We start from the raw sequence: 27,143 nt of genomic DNA, 5'->3' as shown, positions 1-27,143 counted from the left end.
TCTAGGCTTATTTTTTGAAAGTGTTGTGCAGGTTTCTTTTGAGGATGAGGACTGATAGGTCAGATATAGAGTGATCGCTTTATGAAAAGCGTTCAGCCATAGGTGATAGGGTGTTTTTGTTTTTTATCATTTTCCTGTGTGAGTTCATTTGAGAGAGTAGTGATTGTCTGTCTGGTTTTACCCACATAGTTGTTATTGGGGGAATTTAGTGCACTGAATGAGGTATACCACATGTTGTGATAGGTATGCGTAGGATCCATGGCTCTTGAAAGCTGTGTAATGGGGGTGTTGATCATTCTAGCAGTGGAAATATGTCTGGAGGTTTTGCATCTATTGTTCTGGCAGGGTCTGGTGCTGCTTTGAGTTGTTGTGTCCTGGTCTTTGGGAGCTTTCTTCTGATTATGAGCTTGGTGAGGTTGGGGGATTGTTTGAAGGCCAGAAGTGGGGCTTCTGGAAAGATTTCTTTCAGGTTGGGGTCCCCATCGAGTGTGGGTTGTAGTTGCTTGATGATACCCCATATGGGTTCCAGTGTGGAGCACCAGGTGACAACCAGGGGTGTGTGGTTGGAGGGGGTTTATTTTTGTATTGAAGCAGGTTCTCTCTGCTTCAATCCATGATACAATCTACTTCTCTGGTGGAAAGAAAAGGAGGACTTGTGGCACCTTAGAGACTAACCAATTTATTTGAGCATAAGCTTTCGTGAGCTACAGCTCACTTCATCAGATGCATTCATTGGAAAATACAGTGGGGATTATCGTATGCATTCAGTGGAAAATACAGTGGGGATTATCTCCCCACTGTATTTTCCACTGAATGCATCCGATGAAGTGAGCTGTAGCTCACGAAAGCTTATGCTCAAATAAATTTGTTAGTCTCTAAGGTGCCACAAGTCCTCCTTTTCTTTTTGCGGATACAGGCTAACACGGCTGCTACTCTGAAACCTGTCATTATTCAGTTCTCTGGTGGAGTGTCCTTTTCGGTGAAAGTTGTTTTAAGTGTGTTAAGGTGCATAGCCGGACTTTATTCTCAGAGCATATTTTGTGGTATCTGAGTACCTGGATGTAGGTGTGTTTGGGGTGGTTATAGTGTCTATGAAAGTAGGTTTGATGATCTGTGGGTTTCTTATTTTATGGTTTTCTGTAGGGTTCCATTGTTGAAAAGCTGATCGTGGTTTCCAGGAAGTTGATGGTAGTGTGAGAGTGTTCTAGAGAGAGTATAATGGGTAGGTGGTATTGTGGTGAAAATCTATGAAGGAGTTTAAACTGTCTGTCCAAAGGATGAAAATATCATGAATGTATTTCAGGTATATCATTGGTATTGTGTTGCATCACTACTGTGTGTGTTTGTGTGTGTAACTAAAAATATATGGATTAACCCTTTAAAGCCACCTAGAAGTGCAAACTTTTATTTGTATACAAATCCAGTACTCCTGATATTGAATGTGGTTTGGGTTGTAGTCTATGGAACTAACTGGTGAATATGTTGCATTATGCACTTTGCTTTCTAGTATCTATGGTTACAGGATCTTCTCTGCTACCTCCATTTTGTGAACATATGTATTCCAAACAAGGGGAAAACTTTGTTCTTGTTTACATGCATGTAGCTACTGCTGAAATTAGGGGGAGTTCCACAGGAGCAGAATTTTTTCTAGTGTCTTTTATTGTGCATCAGTACAGCAGGAAATTAAAAAAGTAGTGCAGTGCTTGTTTTTCAATCTCTCATTTCATACATCACTAAGTAGCACAAAAGCTTAGCAGGAAGAGACATCTCCTTGGTCAGCAATGTAAAAACAGGAAGGAGGAAGTCTATTGCAAATCTGGGTTTACTGATTATCAGTTCATGTTTCGCTACAGAGGATGTCCATTAACAGCCATCAGCGTGATACATTGCTTATCCAGAGTGAACAATGTCTGCTGTAGTGTCACTACTACAGAATATTGACCCTGGTTATAGGAAGTAATGTTAACTAACAAACTGTACTCAGCCCTTTCCTGCTCATAGAAACAGGATACTATTAGTGAGAACAATTCACAGAAATTGTACATACAGGAAAACAAGGCAAGTAAAGCATAACGGCTAAGCTAAAATTAATAAAATCGTTTTTGTGATTTGGCCTTAGCTTGAGTTCTGCATTGTTCTGGCGTATAATGTCATCTTTTAAATAGAATAGTGACATATATTTATAAATAAGGATGGCAGAATTGGGCCCTTAGGTAGTGTGTGGCAGTAGAAAGTCTGATTAGGTATTAAGAAATGTGCTTATTAGAATAACTTTTGTTGAATTACAGGAAACAGGTGGTCATTATTTTATAAAGCATTTTAAGGGTGTATGCAGCAAACTACATAAAATTACTCCATGGAAAAAAATAACACAAAGTTTGCAGTTTCTGTAAACACAGAATATCTTTGTATATTATAGGACAAAGGAAATTGCAGTTTTTCCTGTGAAATTGGCGTTTACATTTAATGTGTGATATAGTATCACATTAGTGACACTACAGTTGTGTTTGAGATGGCATTTCCATTCTGAGACCCTAATCCTGCATTGTAATTGCAATGGGGCTCTGTTAGGGCAGAGTACTGTGCCTGCACTGAGCCCCGCTGAAATCACAGTACAAGATTGGGATCTAAATGGCTTTATTTTATAGCTTACTCAAAGTAAAACTTCAGCTTTTTCTCAAATGAGAAGCTGTGTATATGTGTCTGTAGTTTATACAAATCCATTTGGCCATTTTTTGTGATGTGCATACGGGGCCATCCTTAGGATTTATGGGGCCCTACACGGTATTATTAAACTGGTGCCCCTATGCCCAAGTTGGGACACAGCCACTACCTCCCATGGACCTCCAGAAGAACCCCGCCCTAATGCTGACACACACTGAGCTTTGTATGCAGCAGGCGCTGCGGCAGCCTGGGCTTGCAGCCGATGCCGGGGAGGGGGGAGGCACTAAAGGATACCAAGCCGCCCAGCCCGCCTCACGGTGGCAGAGAGTCACAGTTCCCCGCAGAGACACCCGTACCCTCTCCCTCACGCAGAATGCGCCATGCCGGCGCCTTCGGCTCTGTGAATAAGGCCCCTGCCTAAGGACAATGCAGGGTGTGCGGGCTGTGTGGGAGCTGACCTGCTCTTATTTGTTCTCCCAGTGGTGCCCCAAATTTTCAGATGCCCTACACAGCTGTGTATACTGCATATGCCTAAGGATGGCCCTGTGTGCGTATAGAGGTGTAGAGAGTCATGAAGAGCCTCTGTAGCTTTCATGCAAAATTGCTTCACACGAGGAGAAGTTACTGACATAAGAAAATACCATATTGAACATGCACAGTGTGTTAAATAAGTGTTTTCTTTTTAAAATTTCACTTTGAAAATGACTGTCAAAATGTCACTATGGAGTTCCTTGTTTGTCTGTGACTTCTATGTCAAAACTGATCAGTTTGAGTTTTTAAAAAGTGTTTTTTCCTAACTTTCAGCACTGGAACTCTATTTGAGAAGTTGCAAGCAGTCTGGAGGACAGAATTAGAATTCAAAATGACCTTGACAAATGGGTGAATTGGTATGAATTCAACAATATGAAATTCAATAACGTGCAAAGTATAGGGTTGCCAACTCTGACTGAAGCTATTCCAGGAGATTTTTTCCCCCCCCAACATGACATAATGTCATTTTCTTAACATATCCTATTAAAATTGCCTGGATTACTTTGAGTAGTCACCGGGAGATTGATGCTGATTCCGGGAGACTCCAGGCCAAATCTGGAGGGTTGCCAACCCTAGCAAAATACTTCACTTAGGAAGGAAAAATCAAATGCACAGCTACAAAATGGGGAATAACTGGCTACGCAGTAGTACTGCTGAGAAGGATGTGGGGTTCTAGTGGATCGCAAATATAAGTCTACAATGTGATGCAGCTGAAAAAAAGGTTAAGATTATTCTAGTGTGTATTAACAGGAATGTTGTGTGTAAGACATGGGAGGTAATTGTCCCTCTCGGCACTGAGGACTCAGCTGTAGTACTGTGTCCAGTTCTGGGCACCACCCTTTGGAAAGGTGTGGACACATTGGAGAGACTCCAGAGGAGAGCAACAAAAATGTTAAAAGGTTTGAAACCCTGACATTTGGGGAAAGGTTAAAAAAACTGGGCACTGTTTTGTCTTGAGAAAAGAAGACTGGGGGGACCTGATAAGTCTTCACATATGTAAGGGCTGTTATAAAGAAGACTGTGATCACTTGATTTCCATGTAGGACAAAAAGTAATATACTCAGTCTGCAGCAAGGGAGATTTAGGTTAGATATTTGGAGAAACTTCCTAACTGTAGGGATAGTTAATCACTGGTATAGGATTTCAAGGGTGGTTGTAGAATCCCCATCACTGGAGGCTTTTAAAAACAGGTTGGACAAACGCTTGTCGGGGATGGTCTAGGTTTAATTGGTCCTGCCACAGTGCAGGGGGCTGGGGTCTTGGACATGATGACTTCTTAAGGTCCCTTCCAGCCCTACATATCTATGATTCTGTGAAAGTCATGTCATACATCCCCTACAGTAATAAAAGTTCTACAGTCCAACTTATCCTTTCTGTTACATATGCACAATCCCATCATCTTCATAGTGTTCAGATGTGTGTGATCCCCATTATCTTCACTATGTTTACGTAGATATAAATGATTGTCAGTGCACTAGAAGGAATATGTGTATGCAAGTTTTTGAGTTGCTTCATAGATCTGGTGTAATCAGGAAACGAAAGTCCTCTATAGCAATGCAACTAGCGGGTTTGAAATTTTCAGCCCCTCCAGGGGATGGAGGGAAAGGTGGTGGAAGGTAGGGCATTACTAATGGAAAGGTACTACCCTGTCAGCTCCCCTTGCTGCTCTGCAAAAGTTGTAACTGACCCCACCGGTAGTTCATAGATTCTAAGTCATTGTGACCATCTAGTTTGACCTCCTAAATCACACAGGAAATAGAACTTCCCCAAAATAATTTCTAGGGCAGATCTTTTACAAAGACATCCAATCCTTATTTAAAAATTGTCAGTGACGGAATATCCACCGTGACCCTTTGTAAATTGTTCCAATGATTAATTACTCTCACCATTCAGAACTTATGCCATATTTCCAGTCTTAATTTGTCTAGCTTCCACTTCCAGCCATCATGTTATACCTTTCTCTGCTAGACTGAATAGCCCATTATTAAATATTTGCTTCCCATATAGGTACTTACTGACTATAATCAAATCACCCCTTAACCTTCTCTTTGTTAAGATAAATAGATCGAGCTCCGTGAGTCTATTGCTATAAGGTATGTTTTCAACATAAGAATGGCCATACTGGGTCAGACCAAAGGTCCATCTAACTCAGTATCCTGTCTTCCGACAGTGGCCAATGCCAAGTGCCCCAGAGGAAATGAACAGAACAGGTAATCATCAAGTGATTCATCCCCTGTCGCCCATTCCCAGCTTCTGGCAAACAGAAGCTAGGGACACCATCCCTGTCCATCCTGGCTAATAGCTATTGATGGACCTATCCTCCATGAACTTATCTATTCTTTTCTGAATGCTGTTATAGTCTTGACCATCACAACATCCTCTGGCAAGGAGTTCCATAGGTTGATTATGTGTTGTGTGGAAAAAAAGACTTCCTTTTGTTTGTTTTAAATTTGCTGCATATTAATTTCATTTGGTGACCCCTAGTTCTTATGTTATGAGAAGTAGTAAATAACACTTCCTTATTTACTTTCTCCACACCAGTCATGATTTTATAGATATCAATCATATCCCCCCTTAGTCATCTCTTTTCCAAGCTGAAAAGTCCCAGTCTTATTAATCTCTCCTCAAATGGCAGCCGTTCCATACCCCTAATCATTTTTGTTGTCCTTTTCTGAACATTTTTCCGTTCCAATATATCTTTTTTGAGATGGGGTGACCACGTCTGCATGCAGTATTCAAGATGTGGGTGTACCATGGATTTATATAGCCGCAACATGATATTTTCCGTCTTATTATCTATCCCTTTCTAATCCTTTAATTATTCTTGTGGCTCTTCTCTGAACCCTCTCCAATTTATCAACATCCTCCTTGAATTGTGGACACCAGAAATGAATGCAGTATTCCAGCAGCGTTTGCATCAGTGCTATATATAGAGATAAAATAACCTCTCTAACTGTATTCAAGATTCCCCTTTTCATGCATCCCAAGATCCATTAGCTCTTTTGACCACAGAGTCACACTAGGAGCTCACGTTCAGCTGGTAATCCACCCTTGACCCCCAAATCTTCTTCAGAGTCACAGCTTCTCAGGATTGAGTCCCCCATTTCCTGTAAGTATGGCCTACATTCTTTGTTCCCAGATGTATACATTTACATTTAGCCATATTAAAACCAACACAACTTTGCTTGTGGCCAGTTTACCAAGTGATCTAAATTGCTCTGAATCAGTAGCCTGTCTTTGTCATTATGATTTTGTTTTCTTCCAGGTCATTGATAAAGATATTTAATAGTTTAGGGCCAAGAACTGCAGCCCCCCACTGGAAACAGACTCACTAAAAGATGATCCCACATTTACAGTTACATTTTGAGACCTATCAGTTAATTTTCAATCCATTTAATGTGTGCCATGTTACTTTTATATTGATCTAGTTTTTTAAACAAAATGTCATGCAGTACCAAGTCAAACGCCTTACTGAAGTGTAAATATATTACATCCACTCTATTATCTTTATCAACCAAACTTGTAACCTCATCAAAAAAGATATCAAGTTAGTTTAACAGGATCTATTTCTGTTAAAATCTATGCTGATTTTCAATAATTACATTACCCTCCTTTAATTCCTCTTCTGCCTTAGCCAAGCCTCTTGCATGTTTCCCCCCCAGTATTCTAGGTTCTTTTTCCTGGTCCTCAGTACCAGCATCTCAGAGTTCCTCCCCCTAAAATTGTCATCTTAGGGCAGATATTGGGTATATCAATCTTGTTGCTTGTACAGGGAGAGTCCTAGCAGTTGTGAGTTTCTCTTTCCTCCCTGTTGCTGCTGCTCTGCTCATGATATTATCACAACAATGCCAAAACTCTGTCTCAAACTGGGTAGTGGTGGAAGGGTCTGGAAATCAAGGAATTCCACCTAAAATGAATAAATGTTAAACAAAGTCATAAACAAAAATTGACCATCGTTGGTCATAGTTATACACTACTAAGACATCCCATTAGACTTCTGACGTATTCAGGTCTCAGATTTACCTCTCAGTACTGTTCCAATGAGTACTATTACAATTCTGTCCATGGGCACAACCATGTGCAGTTCGTTCGTTCTTTCTTTTGTTCGTTCCACACACTATCCTAACTCATATAAAAGTTAAAATATCATGCATCTTCCAGATTTTCTAAACAGTCCACCAATTCTTAAAGTATACCTTTGCTTCTCCTATTTTGCTGCTGTTAGAACATATAAATACTAATGCTTAGATCCCTAGGAAGGAAGCAGTTCTGTCCAAAAACTTAACATTCCACAGACTCCTAAAGGTGTTTCTCTTTGTGAATGTGAGGTATTGTTAAAAATTAGACCAATTACCCATTTATAAATCTTAAGAGGAATAGTAAATTGCAACACTTTTTTAAACCCTGTAAAGATTTATTATAAATTATTCTTTTTGGAGAATTATTAATTTTGTTTACACTTTTTCTAATAGGTTTGTCTTGGCAATTATTTTCCACTGTGTCTTGATCATTTAATTTCAGTCCTCTGTCCTCTGAATGTTCTTGTTCAGCTGAAAGTTCTTGTTCATCTGGAGTTTCTTCCTTTGTTGATTTTGTCTTTTTTAAATCAACATCTTTTTGTGTGCAGTCTTCCTTCTAGATTGTGAGAATGATTAGACACCTGAGTCTCTCCACTCCTGCTACAGGCTTCTTAGTAAGACTTTCCAACACCCAAAGGTGAATTTACCAGAGACAAAAATAAAGTTGTCCTGTGAATGGCTATAATCTCAACTAAGAGATGTGTTTCTGTTCCTCCTTTAAAAAGAAAAGGAGTACTTGTGACACCTTAGAGACTAACCAATTTATTTGAGCGTACAGACTAACACAGAGTAACACTGCTGCTACTCTGAAACCTGTTCCTTCTTTATTATTTGAGCATGAGCTTTCGTGAGCTACAGCTCACTTCATCGGATGCATCCGATGAAGTGAGCTGTAGCTCACGAAAGCTCATGCTCAAATAATAAAGAAGGAACAGGTTTCAGAGTAGCAGCAGTGTTACTCTGTGTTAGTCTGTACGCTCAAATAAATTGGTTAGTCTCTAAGGTGCCACAAGTACTCCTTTTCTTTTTGCGAATACAGACTAACACGGCTGTTACTCTGAAACCTGTTCCTTCTTTGTTTCACAATAGAGGGCAGTACATAGTGTCTCACTCACTGTTTTTTCCCCTGTATGTCTAAAACTTCTAATCTTTTCTTTCTTTAATAAAATCCTAATCCTTTTGCTTCCCACTTTTCATTGTATCTGAAATTTAGTAATTTTAAGAATTGTGTACCCACCACATCCACAGATACTGCCTGTTTGATATATTGTAACTCAAATATATTACATATAGTTACACTGTAAGCAGCTGTAAAGTGATCTGTGATAATGTGTATGAGTGATACTATGCATGAAGGAAGTATATGACAGTTGTCTTGTAATAGCTCAGATGAGCTGAGAAGTGAGTTTTAATCTGCATAGCTTCATTTGGAGTATCTGGAGAAGTGTTGGTAGTTCTATTTGATTAGGTGGGATATTTAACTCAGTGTCAACTCTGTAGTGATTAGCTTCTCATAGCTTTCTTATTATTAGCAAGAAGGTACTTTTTGTGTGGAATGATGCCCTCTAGTGTTCCAATAGTGTTGTATCAAGCCATAAAAGATTATGAAAAGTTAAGTAAAAGCTTTTATTGAATATATGTACTCTTCACAGCTTGCTGTGCAACAGTTTTCAAAATGAACAACTTTGTCTGCTTTAACAACATTTTTGAATATAGATAAGGAAGCTTTAGTTTAAAAATAACATGCAGCTTCCTTTTTAAAACTACAAATATTTATTTGAAAGGTGGCTCCTCCATTTACTTGATGAGAGCTGACTTTGAGATTCTGCATTTGCCTCTCTTTCTCTCTCAGCCCAAGTGGTGAGAAGAGATAAGGGCACAAAGGTCTTTTCTGCAGTATCATTGTGATGTCAATGATGAAGAAACTTATCTACCTTTTTGCAGTCCATTCAAATAAGCTGTCTGTAAAGTGCGTGGCTTTCACAGCTTGCTCCTTGCTCCGCACGTGCCCTCTGGAGGTCCAAAATGACCTCATTCTTCAAGTTGGATTTCAGCCTTAACTTAAGCAACAAGGAAAGCAGGGCTTAAAGTGTGCAGGAGTAGGGGATGAGACCTAGGAGCAAAACTCTGAAAGCTCAAAGAGTCACCGAGGAGCACAGAACACTACCTGAGTCACTGCCTCCTACAGCGCCAAGGGCTCTGCTCCCCCATGGGCAGGCGCTGGCCACGTATTGGCCCGTCTGCCATCACAAGTGGGTTTGATGTCCCTGGGGGAGGGGGCCAATCAAGCCTGGGGCTGGGAGCTGCAGGAATCTGAGGAGTGGCAGACAGCAGCTCTGGAGTGCTCCAGCCAGGGAGGGGGCAAGTACCCTGCCCTGGCTGCCCAGCACCCTGTTAGGGATAGGCTCGGAGCTGGGCCAGCAGGGAGGGACAGGGTGGGAAGGGATGGGAGGTCAGAGGCAGCACCGTGACACAGGCCCTAGAACTCACTGAGACTCCCCAATCCCCACAGAATATCACTGCACCCCCTCCGCCAGACATCCCCACCCTCACTGTCATGGCACCCCCACATCCAGAGAGAGACCCCTACTGTACCTCCATCCCCAGAGAGACATCACTAACCCCACTGTCAAGGCACCGCCACCATTACTGCACTCCCATCCCCAGAGAGGGACCCCTCAACCCCACTGTTACTGCATCCCATCCACACAGAGAGACCCCCAACCCCGCTCACTGCAGCCCTATTCCCATTGCACCCCACCCCTGAGAGAGACCCCCCCCATCCCCACAAACTGTCACTGCACCCTCAGTCCTCTATCTCCAGAGTCCCATAGAGACTCCAAATCCCAGAGACACAGCCAACCCCTCTGATTGTCACTGCACCTCAGACCCCTATCCTCATGGACCCCCAATCCCACTGTCACTGCACCCCAACCCCAGGGTGATACACCCAAACTCTCTGACTGTCACTGCACGCCAACCACTAAGACCCTTAATCCCACTGCCACTAAATCCCCAACCCTATTGTCACTTCACTGCCACCCCCAAGAGAGATCCCCAGCCGCACTGACTGTCGCTGTACCCCAACTGCCTATCCCCAGATACCCCCCAACACCACTGAATCTCGCTGCATCCCCAATGCTACTGAATCTCACTGCATTCCTCAGCCTCCTATCTCTAGGGATCCACAGTCCCACTGAATTTCACTGCTCACTCAGCCATCTATACCCAGAGAGACCCCAGCCTCACTGAACCACCCATCTCCCCCAAACTCATGGGACATATTTTGTTTTAATAATTCGTATGAGGCCTGTTGCCTCAGTTAAAAACAATAATATATGAGTATAAATAAAACAGCATGTGATTTTATACATATATATAAAAACAATAGAATTGTGAATTGTCTGTATCAAGTGCATGAAAATTTACTTTGGCTGGGGTTATGATCCCAAGATTCCTTGATTTCAGCTTGCGTTCTTCATGGACGGACTATTTATCACATCAAATGAAAATGTAAACAGTACCTGCCTCTGTCACTGATTTGGAGCACTACTCGTAATTAGCTCATCACTCCACTTAATCAGTTCCAGATTTGAAACTGAGGAGATGGTCTTGTGTTTTCCTCTTGCCAAAATCAAGTACGAGCCCCTGTTTCATAGCTGCAAAAGCGATAGTTTATCTGAATCCTGTCTAACCCACATTTGTGGAAAACTATGATGTTTCTCACTGACATCCTGTTCGAGGGCCTATAAAGGTAGAGAGCTCTTTACAGCTTCTTCATCGAGAAGTGTATAAATCTATATAATATGTTAGAGGAGTGCAGTCTCCTAGCTGCACCCTCTTGCTGGCATTTCACTGGACTCCCTTGCCTCAGTTTCCCATCCTGTTCCTGGAAATAATCCACTCACAAGAGACTTAAAAAAAAAAATTACTACCCTTCTCTTGGATTATAATTTATTAAACATAGTCTAGCTTCCTTTAGCTTGCCCCTAGGTTCAGAGCCCCACAGTCTTCCTTCCTGGGGCTGCGTGGTTCAGATCCTGGCCTCCCTGGCCTGAGAACTCTCCCCTTTCACAAAGTCCTCCTCCTGGAACTTTGTGCTGGCAAAATCCTCCTCTCAGCCAGCTGCCCCTGATTGGGCTTGGAGCCTCCTTTTTGAGTCAACCTCCCCTCCTCCCCTGCTCTGACCAATCCATTGACCCTTTTCAGGTGGGTCTTACTACCCCAAATACCTATCTGGGCTAGCTGAGGGGGAGGGGAGCCTTAACCCCATTCACTTTACAAGGCTTCTGGTCCCAGGCCCCTTAATGTGGGCTTGGTTTTCCTGTACCATCTGTCTCCCAGACATGATTCTCTAGAACAGGGGTGGGCAAACTTTTTTGGCCCGAGGACCACATCAGGGTTGCAAATCTATATGGAGGGCCGGGTTGGGAAGGCTGTGCCTCCCCAAACAGCCTGCCCCCTCCCACTTCCTGCCCCCTGACTGCCCCCTTCAGAACTCCTGACCCATCCAACCCCCCCTGCTCCTTGTCCCCTAACCACCCCTCTATCCAACTGCCCCTTCTCCCTGTCCCCTGACAGGCCCCCTGGGACTCCCACGCCTATCCAACCCTCCCTGTTCCCTGTCCCTTGACTGCCCCACCCCCTATCCACACCCCCGCTCCCTAACAGGCCCCCCAGGACTCCCATGCCTATCCAGCCCCCCCTATTCCCCATTCCCTGACCGCCCCCCCGAACCTCTGCCCCATCCAACCGCCCCTAACCCCCTGCTCCCCTAACTGCCCCCCGCGACCTCCTGCTCCCCGCCCCCTTACCATGCCGGATCCAGCCATGTCTCCACACTGCCCAGCAGGAGCGGAGGGCCAGAGCACTGGTGGCATGGTGAGGTGAGGTTGCAGGGCAGGGGGGACAGCGGGGAGGGGCCGGGAGCTAGCCTCCCAGGCCGGGAGCTCAGGGGCTGGGCAGGACTGTCCCACGGGCCGTAGTTTGCCCATCTCTGTTCTAGAACCGTCTTCCTCTCACCCAACATCTGTTTTGGTCATTCCTTCAGCTGCCTTCTGCCTTCCCTTGACACCTGGAATGGGGTAGCTGGCTTCTCAAATTACCTCCTGGGGCTTCAAGTGCCAAAACCCCTTTATAGTATACATAAAAAATATAAACTATATTTAAATTGCTCTTATTAGTTCAGGCAGTTTGCCATGTTTCTCTCACTGCCTGCAATCTATTACATTTTTCTATTAGAAATATGAAGCTTTTTAGAGTGAGAAATCCTCTGAGATGTATATCTTTAGAGAAGAGGTAATTAGGTGTAATTATTATTTTCTGAAGACCTGCATGTTCATGGAATACCATTCACTCACCCTCCTCCATGGAAAACTGAGGATCTATAACTTTCCTAATTTATATAAATTTTTAATTAGTTTTTAAGGGAGTATTTTTGCCTCATAATTGAAAACAACTAACTATTGGAACACTAGGGACTGCCCAAGTACTTCAGCACACAGTACCCAAGTACTGTGTGATGACGTCTTTGCATGCAACAGCTCAGATCTATCTGGGAGGGTTTCTGCCAGAACTGTGTGCAGTCGCACAGAACCCTAGAATGGTAATCCATTGGCATGTATATCTTCAGAGAACTATTACAGGTAAGTAAGTAATTCTTTATTTTCTTAGATTAGTCCAAATAACATTTCAGATACAAGTGTGGAAGATAACTTTCAGTATGTCAGATGTGTATAATACAGTACTGTATTTGCAAGAATGTGTAAAGTATGCATTCATTGCCTAAACTGTTTACAGTTTTGAGATTAAAGCAGTGAGTTTTACTATGATTGTCACAATAATTACTACTATAGCTGTGTAACCAAGTGGGTAGGTAGTTGCTTAAAAGAGCAGAAGAAATAACATGAGTAGTTATGTTTCAGAGATAACAGAATGTTAGCTGAAGTACTTGTGATGAGTGAGAAACCAAACTTTTCATTTCAGTTGAGTAGATACAAACCCACCATAGAAAATTATTTACTTATTGATTTTATTATGGATAAATTTAAGTTTTCCTGACACAGTGCAAAAATATATTTTTAAATTTTGAAACAGTTCAGTTAAACTGCTTAAATCTTAATGCTGTTTTTAGTAATCTTGCATACCATATAAAATATTATACATCAGGTAAGTAGTATTTAAAACTAGTGAAAATTAACTAATAACTTTTTCAGCGTAATCTATCTTTGTCTTTGTTACACTTGTCTGTAAAATAGTACAAAGGGACAGTTTCCATTTAACTTACATTTCTGGAATAATTAAAGTTCTGTGATCCTGCATTAACATTTATTTTGTGATTCCATGATTTGTAAAGTAGGCTACAGTTTGATGGGAGAGCTAAGGGAAGTACCCATGTTCTGTAGAAAATGGTGTTGGTGATACTTCGGGTAGGACTTTTCTCATTGAGAAGACTAAGTGTCATAGCATGGTTTGAAGGGACACTGGTACTGGAGCTATCATCTTTTGGATGATTTTTAAAGTGAAGGTCCTGTGCACTTGTGGTCATCGAAGACTCAGCATTTTTCACAGCAGTAGGGATGTTGATCCAGTTTTTTAAAGATATTTAGTCATTGGTGTGCTCAGCATTGCGATGCCTAACTGATTTAGGAGTCTAAATCTAGTGTTCAAAAGGAATTTAGGCAGTTAGGAGCCCAAATCCTGTTGATTGTCTCCCAAATGCCTAAATCTCTTTTGAAAATGAGACAGGCTCCTAAATCCGATAGGAGTTGCAATGCTGCGTGCAGCAGCACGGAAATACCTTTACAAATCTAGGCCATTAACTCTTGGTAAATGAAATGTATCCGAGGAAGCTTTGTTATTTTAGTTTACTCATTCCCTTTCTTTGTTTTCATTGCTAATCTTTCCTGTTGAATTCAGCTGTCTTACACCAGGCTACCTGTCTGTCAGATTGTTTTGTCTTCACAGGTAACTTTAGAAATTGAAAACTTCTGGGACAGAAAATTTCTCAATCTTTTTTACTGTAAAATGCCTTTTACTTGTGGGGTTATGGAAATATTATTAGGATGCTATTGCAGAGTTCAGCCTAGACATAGTAGTTCAGCCTAGACACATAATAAGCCAATTTTAATTTGCTATGTCTGTACCAACTGAATTTGCAACCTTTCAATTCTGATGTAATAAATTAAGTAAGAGTGATGAGAACCTACATTTTGAATGTCAGTAACTTAATGGTCTCACCGGAAATTGTTGGACAGAGTCTACATCTGAGCAATAATGTGTATTGAGGACTTAGAGTACGGAAGTATAGAACAGATATATATCCTGGTTTATTATGCTAATGGATGGGATATAAATGGAGCACACTTGAAAATCTTTGGGTATCTGGGTGGTCCAGGCATATACTGACAGAAAAATATTGTAGTAATGAGAAGTGTGTTGATACAGACAAAATATATTTTTCTGTGTAGAATATATTCATTTTATATAACATTTCTATGTATGTAGAAGTTATGGCAGGGTTAATAAATTAAAATCCTTCTTTGATTTTAAAGTATACTTTTAAAACAAAAGATCAGAAGTATTATGTAAATAATGGAGTCTCTTATAGGATAGGGGAAGAATAAGTGAAGATAACTCTGCTTTTACTTGCATACATAATCAACTGTAATGTAGGATTAATTGCAAAGGAAAGTGCTTTTCTGCATTGCACTGTTTAAACAGACCATTAATGTTGATTTTCAATAAGTCTTGGAACATGGAGAAGTTCCAGAAGACTGGAAGAAAGCTAATGTTGTGCCAGTATTTTAAAAGGCTAAACAAATCAAGGGGGGAATAGCTCAGTGGTTTGAGCGTTGGCCTGCTAAACCCAGGGTTGTGAGTTCAATCCTTGAGGGGGCCATTTAGGGATCTGGGGCAAAAATTGGGGATTGGTCCTGCTCTGAGCAGGGGGTTGGACTAGATGACCTCCTGAGGTCCCTTCCAACCTTAATAGTCTATGATTCTAAGTTGACCCAGGTAATTATAAGTCTATCAATCTGACATTGATCCTGGGCAATATAATGGAACAGCTGATACTGGACTCAATTAATAAAGAATTAAAGGAGGGTAATATAATTAATGCCAATCAACATTAGTTTGTGGGAAATAGATTCTATCAAACTACCGTAATATCTTTTTTTGATGATATCACAAATTTCGTTGATAAAGGTAATAGTGTTGATATAATATACATGGACTTTTGTAAGGCATTTGACTTGGTAATGCATGACATTTTGATTAAAAAACTTGAAAGATATAAAATTAACAAGAATCATATTATATGGATTAAAAGCTGGCTAGCTGATAAGTCTCAAAATATAATTGTAAATGGGGAATCATCATTGAATGGGTGTGTTTCTAATGGGATCCCGCAGAGATTGGTTCTTGGTCCTATGTTATTTAACATTTTTATTAATAACCTGGAAGAAAACATAAAATCATAACTGATAAATTTTGCAGCTGACACAAAAAATTGCGGGAGTCGTAAATAATTAATAGGACAAGTCACTGGTAGCATGATCTGGACCACTTGGTAAGCTGGGTGTAAGCAAACAATATATGTTTTAATATGACTAAATGCAAATGTATACATCTAGGAATGATGAATGTAGGCCATGCTGTCCTGGGAAGTTGTGACTTTAAATAAGCTCGGGAGGTGGGTGGGGGGTTGAGTTGGATAATCAGCTGAACATGAGCTCCCAGTGTGATGCTGTGGCCACGAGTGCTCATGCAGTTGTTGGATGCATAAAGAGGGGACGCTTGAGTAGGAAGGTTATTTTACCTCTGTATTTGGCGCTGGTGAAACAGCTGCTGGAATACTGTGTCCAATTCTGGTTTCCACAATTCAAGAAGGGTGTTGATAAATTGAAGAGGGTTCAGAGAAGAGCCACGAGAATGACTAAAGGATTGGAAAACATGCCTTATAGTCTTAGACTCAAGGAACTCAATCTATTTATCTTAACAGAGAGAAGATTAAGGGATTACTTGATTACAGTCTGTAAGTATCTAAGTGGGGAGCAAATATTTAATAATGGGCTCTTCAGTCTAGCGGAGAAAGGTATAACATGATCCAGTGGCTGGAAGTGGAAGCTAGACAAATGCAGGCCAGATATAAGGTGTAAATTTTTAACAGTGAGAATAATTAACTGTGAGAACAACTTCCCAAGAGCTGTGGTAGATTCTCCATCACTGACAATTTAAAAATCAAGATTGGATGTTTTACTAAAAGATATTCTCTAGGAATTATTTTGGAGAAGTTCTATGGCCCGTGTTACACAGGAGATCAGACTAAATGATAATGATGGTCCCTTCTGGCCTTAGAATTGATTAATTTATTAAATGAACTTTGCACTTTATTATGACTGTTTATGTGTCTAGAGATTTTATTGGTTTTAAAATATTTGCTAGACTGATCTTTATTTTGGTGCAAAATTTGTTATTTTTCTTGCTAAATATAGAATTTTAATATTTCTAGCTTTTCTCTTTCTGCCTGTGAATGATTTACAAACTGGGGTGCTACATAGCAGCATAAAACTTTCGCACCCAGTAAATATCCATGGGCATGAGATAGAAATCAGTTTGCCTTTTGTTATAATGATTTATGAAACATTTTCAAAGGTGGTGTTAAAAATGAAGTCTGACCCTATAAACAGAGAAACTTTTCTTTGCAAATATCCTTGCTCTGTTCACTTATTACTTTAAAAAATTCCTTATATTAACGTTCTCACTTTTAAGTATAGTTTCTAGTCTCCTTACCCCCTTCATGTAATTCTTAATATGTTAAATAAAAATAAATTCCTTGCGCTATTATAGCTGTTTTCAGGATTTATATATTGAATAAACAAGACCAAAAGTCTCTGAAATGTAAGGTAACTCCCTTCTCTTCATGTATAATAATGCCTGCATCTGTAATTTTCACTCCATGCATTTGAAGAAGTGGGTTTTTTACCCACAAAAGCTTATGCCCAAATAAATCTGTTAATCTTTAAGGTGCCACTGGACTCCTTGTTGTTTTTGTGGATGCAGACTAACACGGCTGCCCCCTGGTATCTGAAATGTGATAATGATACCATACCTTGACATTCAGGGCTCAGTTGTGGCATTACAACAGACCATACATTGTGAGGAGGAGGGTGAAGAGGTACATCTCTGCAGTGGGAGCTCCTGGGAACATAGTGCCTTTGGGAGCATCTTTTGAGGGCAGCAGCTTCAACAACCTTAAGTAATGTTCAGTGTAAAGTCTTCCTTTCACACCACTGTTGGCCAGTACAGGGTAGGATATGGCTTCTCCTGGCCTCCTCTGCCTCTTTTGAAGAGGCTCGTCAGTGCGCCTATGGTCACTACCTGGGAAGAGTCCATATACTCCTTAGGCACAAAATCTACAGTTGTGCACAAGCCACATAATACAATAAATCAAGTTCCTACCTAATCTCTTTTGAAGTCCCTGTAATAACACTTTGCATGTCTAGAACACCTCTCATCTGAGGATATTAAAGCATTTTTGTAAAAGTCTGAGTAAATCCTATATTCCCACATTAGAGATGAGGAGACTGAGGCACAAAGAAGTTGTTACTTGCCCAGTCACACAGCATACCTGACCCATGTTTCCTGATGCCCCGTCCTCTGCATTTTCCCGCAGAATGAGAGTTATAATAGAAGTCCATGAGGATCATATAATGTTAAATGCTAAAAAGGCCTTCTAAAATAATGTAGTTTGCTCCTTGAGATGTTAGAGGCTGGAAATTCAGTGGAGTTGGTGCATTGAGTGCGTGGGGAGGGAATCCTTGAATTGTAGATCAAATGGCCCCCTCTATATAATTAAGGCAATATTCTCTTATGTGGGGGAATAAAGATTAGAAAACGGTGGTGGGATCTTCAGGGCTCTAATGTAGGTGTGTAGGGCCGTCCAAGGAAAAAGAGTGCCTCTCTCAAGAGGGTTTGACAGTTGACCTACCAAGAAATTGATGTCTTTCTACAAGTCCTTGAAGCTTTTCTCCCTGTTGAGTTCATGTGTGAAACTGAACAGAACTATTAGGCTTCTGTTCTTGAGGTCAAAGCTCTGATGCTAAAGATAAGAAGAAAGTAGCTGGTAGAAAAGTGAGAGTTGGCACATAGTTGTGCTCCAGAACTGAAGCTATCATTTACAAAGTAAGCAGTTAGCCCTTGTATTTGCAAAAGATATCCGTGATTAGAGTGATGACTACACAGTAAGTCTGCACGAGCTTGTAGACAGCTTTGAAACAATAGTTCTCAGGGAGGTGAGCTGCCCACATTAATCTCAAAAGGATATTGACACTGAAACCGACTAAGGATGTTTTAAATGTCAGCATTGTTAACTATGTCACAGCTGATTATTTTGGCAGAAAAATTATGCTAATGTATATCTCTAGTGTTGTTCATTGAACTGGCAGATTTTGGTGCTGGAGGTTGCTGTCAAGGTTGCCGTGGAGCATGAGGAATTCAAATTTCCCATATTCTTCTTTTCCCTCTCCTATCTCCTCCCCATCCCCTCCCCCTCCCCCGACAAAGTGAAGTCATTTTTTCCCCTCCCAAATGCATACATCTTTTCCCCGGTACCAAAAGCCTCAACTGCTCCCAGGCTCCCAAGCAACTCCAATACCTTCTGCATATGCAAAGCTCCAGCTGTGAAAACCTCAACAACTTCTACAATACACATTTTCAACACAAACGTGTGGCACAATTAGAGTTGAAAATTTGGGGACAGTGTAAAATGTGAGGAAAAGAGACTAAGAGCGATTGAGGGAGACGGGGGAGAAGCAGTATCACAGAATCATAGGGTCAGAAAGGACCGTTATGATCTTCTAGTCTGACCTGCACAACGCAGGCCACAGAATCTCACCCAGCCACTGCTGTAACAAACCCCTAACCTATGTGTGAGCTATTGAAGTCCTCAAGTTGTGGTTTAAAGACTTCAAGGTGCAGAGAATCCTCCAGCAAGTGACTCATGCCACATGCTGCAGAGGAAGGCGAGAAACCCCCAGGGCCTCTGCCAATCTGCCCTGGAGGAAAAGTCCTTCCAGACCCAAATATGGCGATCAGCTAGACCCTGACCATGTGGGCAAGACTCACCAGCCAGACACCCAGGAAAGAATTCTCTGTAGTAACTCAGATCCTACGCCATCTAACATAATTCAGGAGTCCCTGACAAATCATATAGGTCCAATAATGTGCTGTATAGGAAATGGAGCCTGGGAAATAATACAGATGATAATGAAGTGGGAGTAATGAGTCTCCCACTAAATAGAAGAGACTTGATTGATTTAAAAAAAAAAAGAGAGAGAGAGAAAAGAAAAACTGTTATAAATTTAACATCCAGTTAAAAATTTAAGTATTTAGTGATATTCTTAAAGTAGTGCATACCCAGTTAGTCAGTAAAGAAAAAATAGATGTAGAGCTGATCTCTGCTTATACAACCTTATTTATTAATGGTACCTAGTAAGCATTTTAGGGTTTAATGTCTCCCACCTTTTCATTTATTTAGGTTATAAAAATATACATTTCTTTGAAACACTTTGATATAACTTGATTTTAGAAGTTCCCTTTCATGTTTTCTATCACAACTTGGAGAAAAGATTTAATTTGTCATCACTCCCACAAGATGGAGCTCTTTACATATGTAAGACATAAAACCTGTGCTGTGATGGTTACGTTAGGATCATTTTATAAGGTAACTGTTTGTGTTATTTGCTGAACCTTAAAGATAGTCTGTTAGATAATGTTTTAGATAATATATACACCAACATTTTGTTAATCTGCTTCTATGGAAAGGCACGATGCAGTATAGAAAACAGTAAATATTAGGTGTCCTTATAGACAAGTAGAATTGTCTTGTGATTAAGAGACTGAACTGGGACACGTGAGATTTGGGTTTTCTTCCTGACTCTGCCACTGACTCTCTGTATGACTTTTGGCAAGTCACTTAATCTTTTTATGTCTTAGTTTTCCTTCTGCAGTATGGGAATAACGATACTTTGCAACCTCCCATGGGTGTTGTGAGATTATCCTTCCCTACCCTCTGTGAATTAGGGAAGTATTAGGTGTGAAGCTGGTGAGCCCCATACAAAAACACATAAATAAAAATAAATACTGGTTCTTTCATTATGTACTGGACACTGCATCATCTTGCACCTGGATATGTACTTGTACTATGTAATGGTTGATCATTATTTTGTCGGGCATTGGCAATATATCAAAGAAGTCATCAAACAAACAATCTTTTAATGCCCAACTATTTCCCCATTTATGTATCTGAATAGTAAAAATTCAGTGTATGGAGTTGGTTTTGTCACATCATGTTTCAAAGTCCTTTTCTGTATCTAGGTCTCATCTATTTTTTTTAGCCCTCCTTTTTTATTGGTATTAAATTGTGATAAATTCACTTAATAAAACCGCCTATTCATGAATAGTGTGGATAGATAACCTTGGAAAATGAAGCCCTTTCTTTATCCACATGCTATGTGTAGAACTGGCCGTGCAAGATTCCCGCCACTATCCTTCTAACATGGCATAGATAGTCTTCTTCCAGCAATACTACAATTGACTGGGTAGTATATATTATTGGAAAACCTACACATTTGTTCTGCTTCATTGAACAATCGGGCCCAGTAGGTTTCTCTCTGCTGGTTGAACTTGCTAAGCAGAGTGACCAGTTGCTTGCTTCTGAGATTTCCCTTCTCCCCCAACCCCCTCCAGCCAACTGCACTGCCTCTACACGCAACCTTTAATTCATCTTTTGTTTTAGCTCCAAGCAAATGGCCTCAGCTTCTCATAGAGTAATCCAGCATGCTTGATGGGCAGAAAATACCACAAGTGTGACCAAGTCCAAATTCCTTTAAAAACATGCTCACAGTTTGGCAATAGTGATGTCCTGGCGCAGGTGATGTGTCCACAATATCTTCTAAGGATTAGTTAGTTAGTTCTGTCCCTTATGTTCTGCTCTCCAGGTTCGAGCACGTTAGCCCCTTCCTCTTCTTGCAGACACAGAATAGTGCTCAGATGATTGTCCCATACAGGACCCTGGAGTAACACAGCATTTGCTGCTCCAGGTCAAACAGCTTACAGGATTTGCCCATGATGTGGTAGGGGACTAGAGAGTACAGTTTTCAGCACCCTGCATTACTTTCTTGCGTGTATTAGTGGATTAGACTGTCTGGGAGTCCAGGGATCTGTTTGCTCTTGAAAATAACTTCCTTTTTTATGCAGGGCTGCTCAATACCTCTTTTACTCCTCTGACTTCAACTGCTTTCCCCAGCTGGACATTCTAAGTGTAAGTCAGGATCAAAACGGGAAAAACTCTCAGTAGTTCAAGGCTCTCCCTGTAAGAGGAAGGGGAAGCTGTCATCTCTTCTGTGTCCCTTTTCTCCTCAGAAGAGCCAGGCCTTGTCAGACATTTCAATTCTAGCTTTGTTAAGCAAGTAAGTTTCTATGCCTCTCGTAAACCCCCAAGCTCCCCAGAGAGTATAGTCAGAAGAAGGAAGTCATACTTCCCTGTAGAGACTTGGAAGGATAGCACTCTTCTCCTCCCCAAGAACTTGGCCAAGATGGTTACAAAAACTTAGAGGGCTCCAGACTCTACATTCCCCAATTCTTGAACCTCAGACTAACTCTACAGCCTCCTTCCAGACACAGTGGAAAACTGTTGGTCTTCTTCAAAGATTAATCCAGCAGTTGTAGGTCTCAGGGGTTGGGGTGTGTGGGGGAGAAGAAATCCTCTACTTTGCTAGAGGCTAACATTTCCCCCTTGTACTCTGGGGACAAATAAATGGACTCTACCTTAAGAAAGCAATATGAATCTCCACTTAAATATCTCAGTAGGTCCCTCAATATTTTCTGTGTTTCCCAGTTTTCCCTCTGTGGACTCAAGATCTCAGCAACTTTTTAAAAAAAGAATAAAGTTAAATCTCTTTGCCAAAAAATGAGAGGGGGAAAAAAGGACTTTTTTATGACTGAAATTCACTCCAGTGCAGAGAGCCCATCCAAGGGACCCTGCATCACATTCTTTGTTAAGGGTTTAAGTGGTATGGAAGGCCTTGAGCAAAGCTTGCCTTGGGGTGGAATTCACTCATAGCAAATACCCTTTTTTGAAAATTTTAAAGCTAAGTTTTTATAGTAAGTTACAGAAATAAGAAATCATATGCTATCATATAGGAAGGCTCTCTTAAGGGAATGTCTGTATTGAAAGTTCATTTTTTAAGACAGAACAAAAGCTTGTTGTTTATAAAAATATATGCAGAAAAGTAAAACTAAAGTATCAGGAATGTTTTCACACTGGTGTCCTGTACTATTATGACATTCTGGGGTGCAGTCCAGACCAGGGAGGGGCTATGTGACCCCAGCCCTGCGCACTTGGGTGCCTCGCAGTGCTTTGCTGCTGTAACTCCGACCCACTAGTGAACAGCATTCCAGCATGCAGGTAGCACCCTGAATGTCTGTGTATAGCTGCATCCTGCCAGCCACACATCAGTCACACTCTCGCTTCCACCAGCCTTGATTACCACTTGCAGAGTGATCCCAACACACTCCTAATCCTGGATCACCGCCCCCCCCCCACAAATGTGTGTCCTGCACTGTCCAGCCCTCTTCTGGACAGTCCAGATATATTAGGTCCATTGCCCCTTTAAGGGGATCAATATACAACAGTCTGTTACCTAAAATGAAGCTACACAAACAATTCACAATGTTGGATTAGTTTTAATTAAAGAATAAAACAAGTATATTTAACTACAAGAAGATAGGTTTTAAATGAGTACAAGTATAAGGAATTAAAGTTGAAAATGGTTATAAGAGATATAAAGACTAAACTTAACGAACTAGACTTCGTTCAAGGTGTAGTCCCTTACCACATGTTTCCAGAAATATTGCTGACCAAACACTCAGCCAGGACCTGCTGCCAAAATCCAATGGCTGTTTTCTTTTGTTGTCTTAGGTGAGAAGGAGCGAGAGAAATATAGGGAGAGATCCCTTGGGGGTGTTTCTGCCCCTCCGTTTTACAGTTCAGTCACCCTTTTATTTTATTTTCCTGAGGGTTACCCCTAGATGAAGTTCATTCCCACCATGAGGTTGGCGTTATGGAGTTTTGTGTTGAAAAGAGGTTCCATACTGTTGTTTGCTAAGATGCAGATCTGTTTGTTCTTGCTCCTCTTCCTTGCCAAAGAATGTCCTCTTGATAGGTGATGGCCCATCACCTTTGATGACATCTGGCTAGAGGCATCAGTTTGTCCTTTGTCTTTGAGAAACAGATTTGCCCACTCCCCAGACTTGTCTGAAAAACACACCTCAGTTATAATTTCAGCTCACATTTATAAATTTAAATATTATGTTACTACACGTGTTTCATCATGATATTGCTGACCAGTGAGTTATTAGTTTTTCAAACGATACCTCACAAGGCATATTTTGTACAAAGATTATTACAGGAGTTTGTAGCGTGTGAATGCGGGGGTGATTTCCATCGCAACTATATCTTTGCTTATTTTAACCTTTTCCAATATTTTGGTTTCATTTTATTTTTCCTAATGTTTGAGGAACAGTGCAATAAACAACTACAATGGGGGAAGTGAAAGTTGAGGCTTCCATGGAAGATGACCTGTCCAAGGCTCTCTTTTGTGCCATGACTGTTCACCTATAGGTGTCAGCAAAATGGAAAATATTTTTAGTTTTGTGACTAAAGTACTCAAAATCCAGATGTATGATCTGTCTCTATACACGGCCAAAACCGCTGTCCAAGTTACAGTATCTTGGTGTTTTTCCTTAAAGCCCAGGTCAGGTGATTACATGCAGTGGTGCTGGAACAATTTTTATAGTGGGTGTGCTGAGAGCCACTGAACCAAACTGCAAACCTTGTATATAATGGAAACCCCTTCAAGCTAGGTGGTGCTGCAGCACCTATGATTACATGAGAATCTCAGCTTTCTTTTTGGGAGGGAAGTAGTAAGTTTCTAGCCCTCCCGGTTGTGAAGAAAAGCTTGAAAACGCGAAAAGGCTCAAAAACTACAAGGCAAATTAAAATAATTCAGTTTTTAAAAAATCTCATGATTTTTAAGCCAATTTCATGATTTTGGGAGTTTGATGATTTTTGAACATTTGGGGTTGGCAGTACTAAAACTTTCTTACGGGCTTCCTTGACTCTTGCATTGTCTGTGTTGCCATTCCAACAGTCATCTGTCTTGTCCGCCACTGTGACCATGTCAAGTCTCTGTTCTAATCCTTTGGTTGCCTTTCCCCCACTGATCAGATTTAAGGACTCTGTCCTTTTCTCTGCTGTTTAGCTGCCCATACCTCGCACTTCTCTTTGCATGCCCCTTCTGTTGAAGCTTAAAGATTAACCACCCACTATATCCTTTCCTTGCCCATTCTGATGTCTATGCCTTCTTCATGTGACTACTGTTCCCCTGAGCAAGTTCAACAAGCTCCGTGTTCAATTCTTCCATGAGACCTATAAATCCTAGTCTTACCTTCAAAGAATTAACAAACCAACCCACCAACCTCCAACCTTGTGAAAAAAACAAACAAACCCAAAACTCCAAAACCAAATATTATTAAAACAGGTGGAACTAACAAATCACATTTTCAACTTTGCTTTTTATTGTGTCCGCTTGCTAGTTCTCAGTTATATGTCATCTGTAGGCTTATAAGTGGCTCAGGAAGAAGAACCCAGACTCCTTACTTGTCTGTGAAGTCCCAAGGCCAAAGTTTTCAAACTGGATGCCTAAAATTAGGTAACTAAATCCATAGTTAGGATCCTAAATAAAAACAGCCTGATTATCAGAAGGGCTGATGTCAATAGGAGTGATGGTGGCTCACCACTTCTGAAAATCAGACCACTTTTGTGTGCCTAAACATAGATTTAGGTGGAAACTTTAGGCATCTGTATTTTAAAATATTGGCCCTATTGCACTCTTGGAACTGTATATAAATCTTTTTATGAGAAAAAAGATTGCATTTTATTAGTTACTGTTGATTGTAGTTCACTAGGGGGCTGAATACTTCAGGATATTTCTTAACTTTGTTTGGCTAGAGTCATGCAAAATGTATTTAATTGGGCAAATCTGTTGTTAGACAATCTAGAAAAATAAATATGTATATTTGCACTTCTTTATATTTAACAAACAGTGGAATTTGATGAAAAAGTGATCCATGCTATTTGAAGTAGTTGGAGAAGCTGAGTCTTTTGTACTCATATTTGAGCATAAGGGCATAAGTAACCGACCAGTGAGGCTGAGGTCAATCATGATGTAACTGGTTAAGCACCAGGATTAATGCCAAAAGGGTCAGGTTCAGAGCTCGGTTTTGGATTATGTCTTTTGTTTAATAATATCAGCAGTGTGGATCACAAATTATGTCATTGTGATATCAAGTTTGAATTTAAAAGATAAAAACCTTAAGATTTCAGTAATGATCCCTACTTGTTCTACTATTCAGAAAAAAGAAAGTTCTGTTTTATAATTTGTATTTAACAGGTCTGTATATGATGACCAGCCAAATGCACACCAAAGATTTATGGAAAAACTAGATGCTTGCATACGTAACCATGACAGAGAGATAGAAAAGATGTGTAATTTTCACCATCAGGGCTTTGTGGATGCTATTACAGAACTTCTTAAAGTAAGGGCTGATGCAGAAAAATTAAAGGTAAGAAACTACTTATTTAAACTTGTGTATATTGCTATCATTGCTTAATACTAGATGGAATGTTTCTTTTTTTAAGGGATAAGACTTTCATAATGTACATACACATCCTGATGTTTACAATTAAATTTTCAGAAATTGTATAGCTGTTTAGGAATGTCTTGTCTACTAGAATAATAAATTTGCCATGTTCATATTTTTTTTAGGTCTCATTTTCTGATTTCTTCATTTACAATTTTTTGTAAAACATTGCCAAAAATCAGTTTACCATTTTATTAAGTAATTCTGGAAGACTTTTAAATGGCAAAGTATTGGTAAAAGTAATATTTCTTATAATAGGTCTTGTGTTTTTCTCAGTTTGATTACCAAATTATGTATCAGACTTCTCAATTTCAGATTCAGAAAAAATATTGTTAGAAATCTTGATTCTTTTGGAAAGCCTCCACTTGCAGTTGCATATCTTTTAAAAAGTGTTCTTGTGCTCCCCAAAAGAGTAGGTGGTGTTGGTAATATTCATTAGAAGTGAGGACTAAGGTTTACTCAGAAGTCAGAATGCAGAATAGTGAATTGTGAGACCTGTCCCTTTTAGCTCTCTTTACACTTTGGAGAGCAAAATATGCACACCAGACAGAATGAGCGTAGTTCACCAGAGGTTATGATTAGAAGAGCATTATATAAAGGATATTCAGATAACAAGAGACCAAATACAGCATCAATGAGGTCATTGAGCATCTTTGTTTGGAAATTAATGAGATTTTTAATAAACTAGAATGTGCTTCCTTATTATGATGACCTAATGAGTCACTTAATATGTGGGAAAATCTGAGGTCGAGCTTTGCCTGCACCTGCAGCATTAAAATGTTGCTGTGGTTTGGAGATTTCCACGTTTGATGTTAATCAACCACCCAGTGTTTGCATTCAGCAAAGTATGAATGTTTAATTACCATAAAATGCAATCACCATTTCTTACAGACAATGAATGGCACATAGAGCTTATTGAGGTTATCAAAAAGGGACCAGTGGTCAATTGGGTCAATGATTTGAATTGTTTGACAGACCTACAGAAACAAGTAAAGTTCAAAAATCCCAAGTAAATTTGAGAAGTTTGCCACAGAATCTGTTAGAAAGAACTGTCATAAGTAATTGAAGTTAACAAAAGCCCTTTGCAATCAAAAGTTCAAG

General features: G+C 40.4%; 1 protein-coding gene across 4 annotated transcripts in view; it reads left to right on the top strand.

Moving 5' to 3' along the window:
- Positions 1–27,143, top strand: part of EXOC6 (exocyst complex component 6) — a 175,810-nt gene that overhangs the window by 12,265 nt on the left and 136,402 nt on the right. For all 4 annotated transcript variants that reach the window (XM_074959080.1, XM_074959079.1, XM_074959082.1 and 1 more), the window contains exon 2: positions 25,793–25,964. In XM_074959080.1, the coding sequence (XP_074815181.1) occupies positions 25,793–25,964 (172 nt within the window). The remainder of the gene's footprint in view (positions 1–25,792; positions 25,965–27,143) is intronic.

This window comes from Natator depressus, chromosome 7 (genome assembly GCF_965152275.1).
Source record: "Natator depressus isolate rNatDep1 chromosome 7, rNatDep2.hap1, whole genome shotgun sequence".
Classification (NCBI taxonomy): Eukaryota; Metazoa; Chordata; order Testudines; family Cheloniidae; genus Natator; species Natator depressus.
This window is presented reverse-complemented; position numbering and strand designations above follow the sequence as displayed.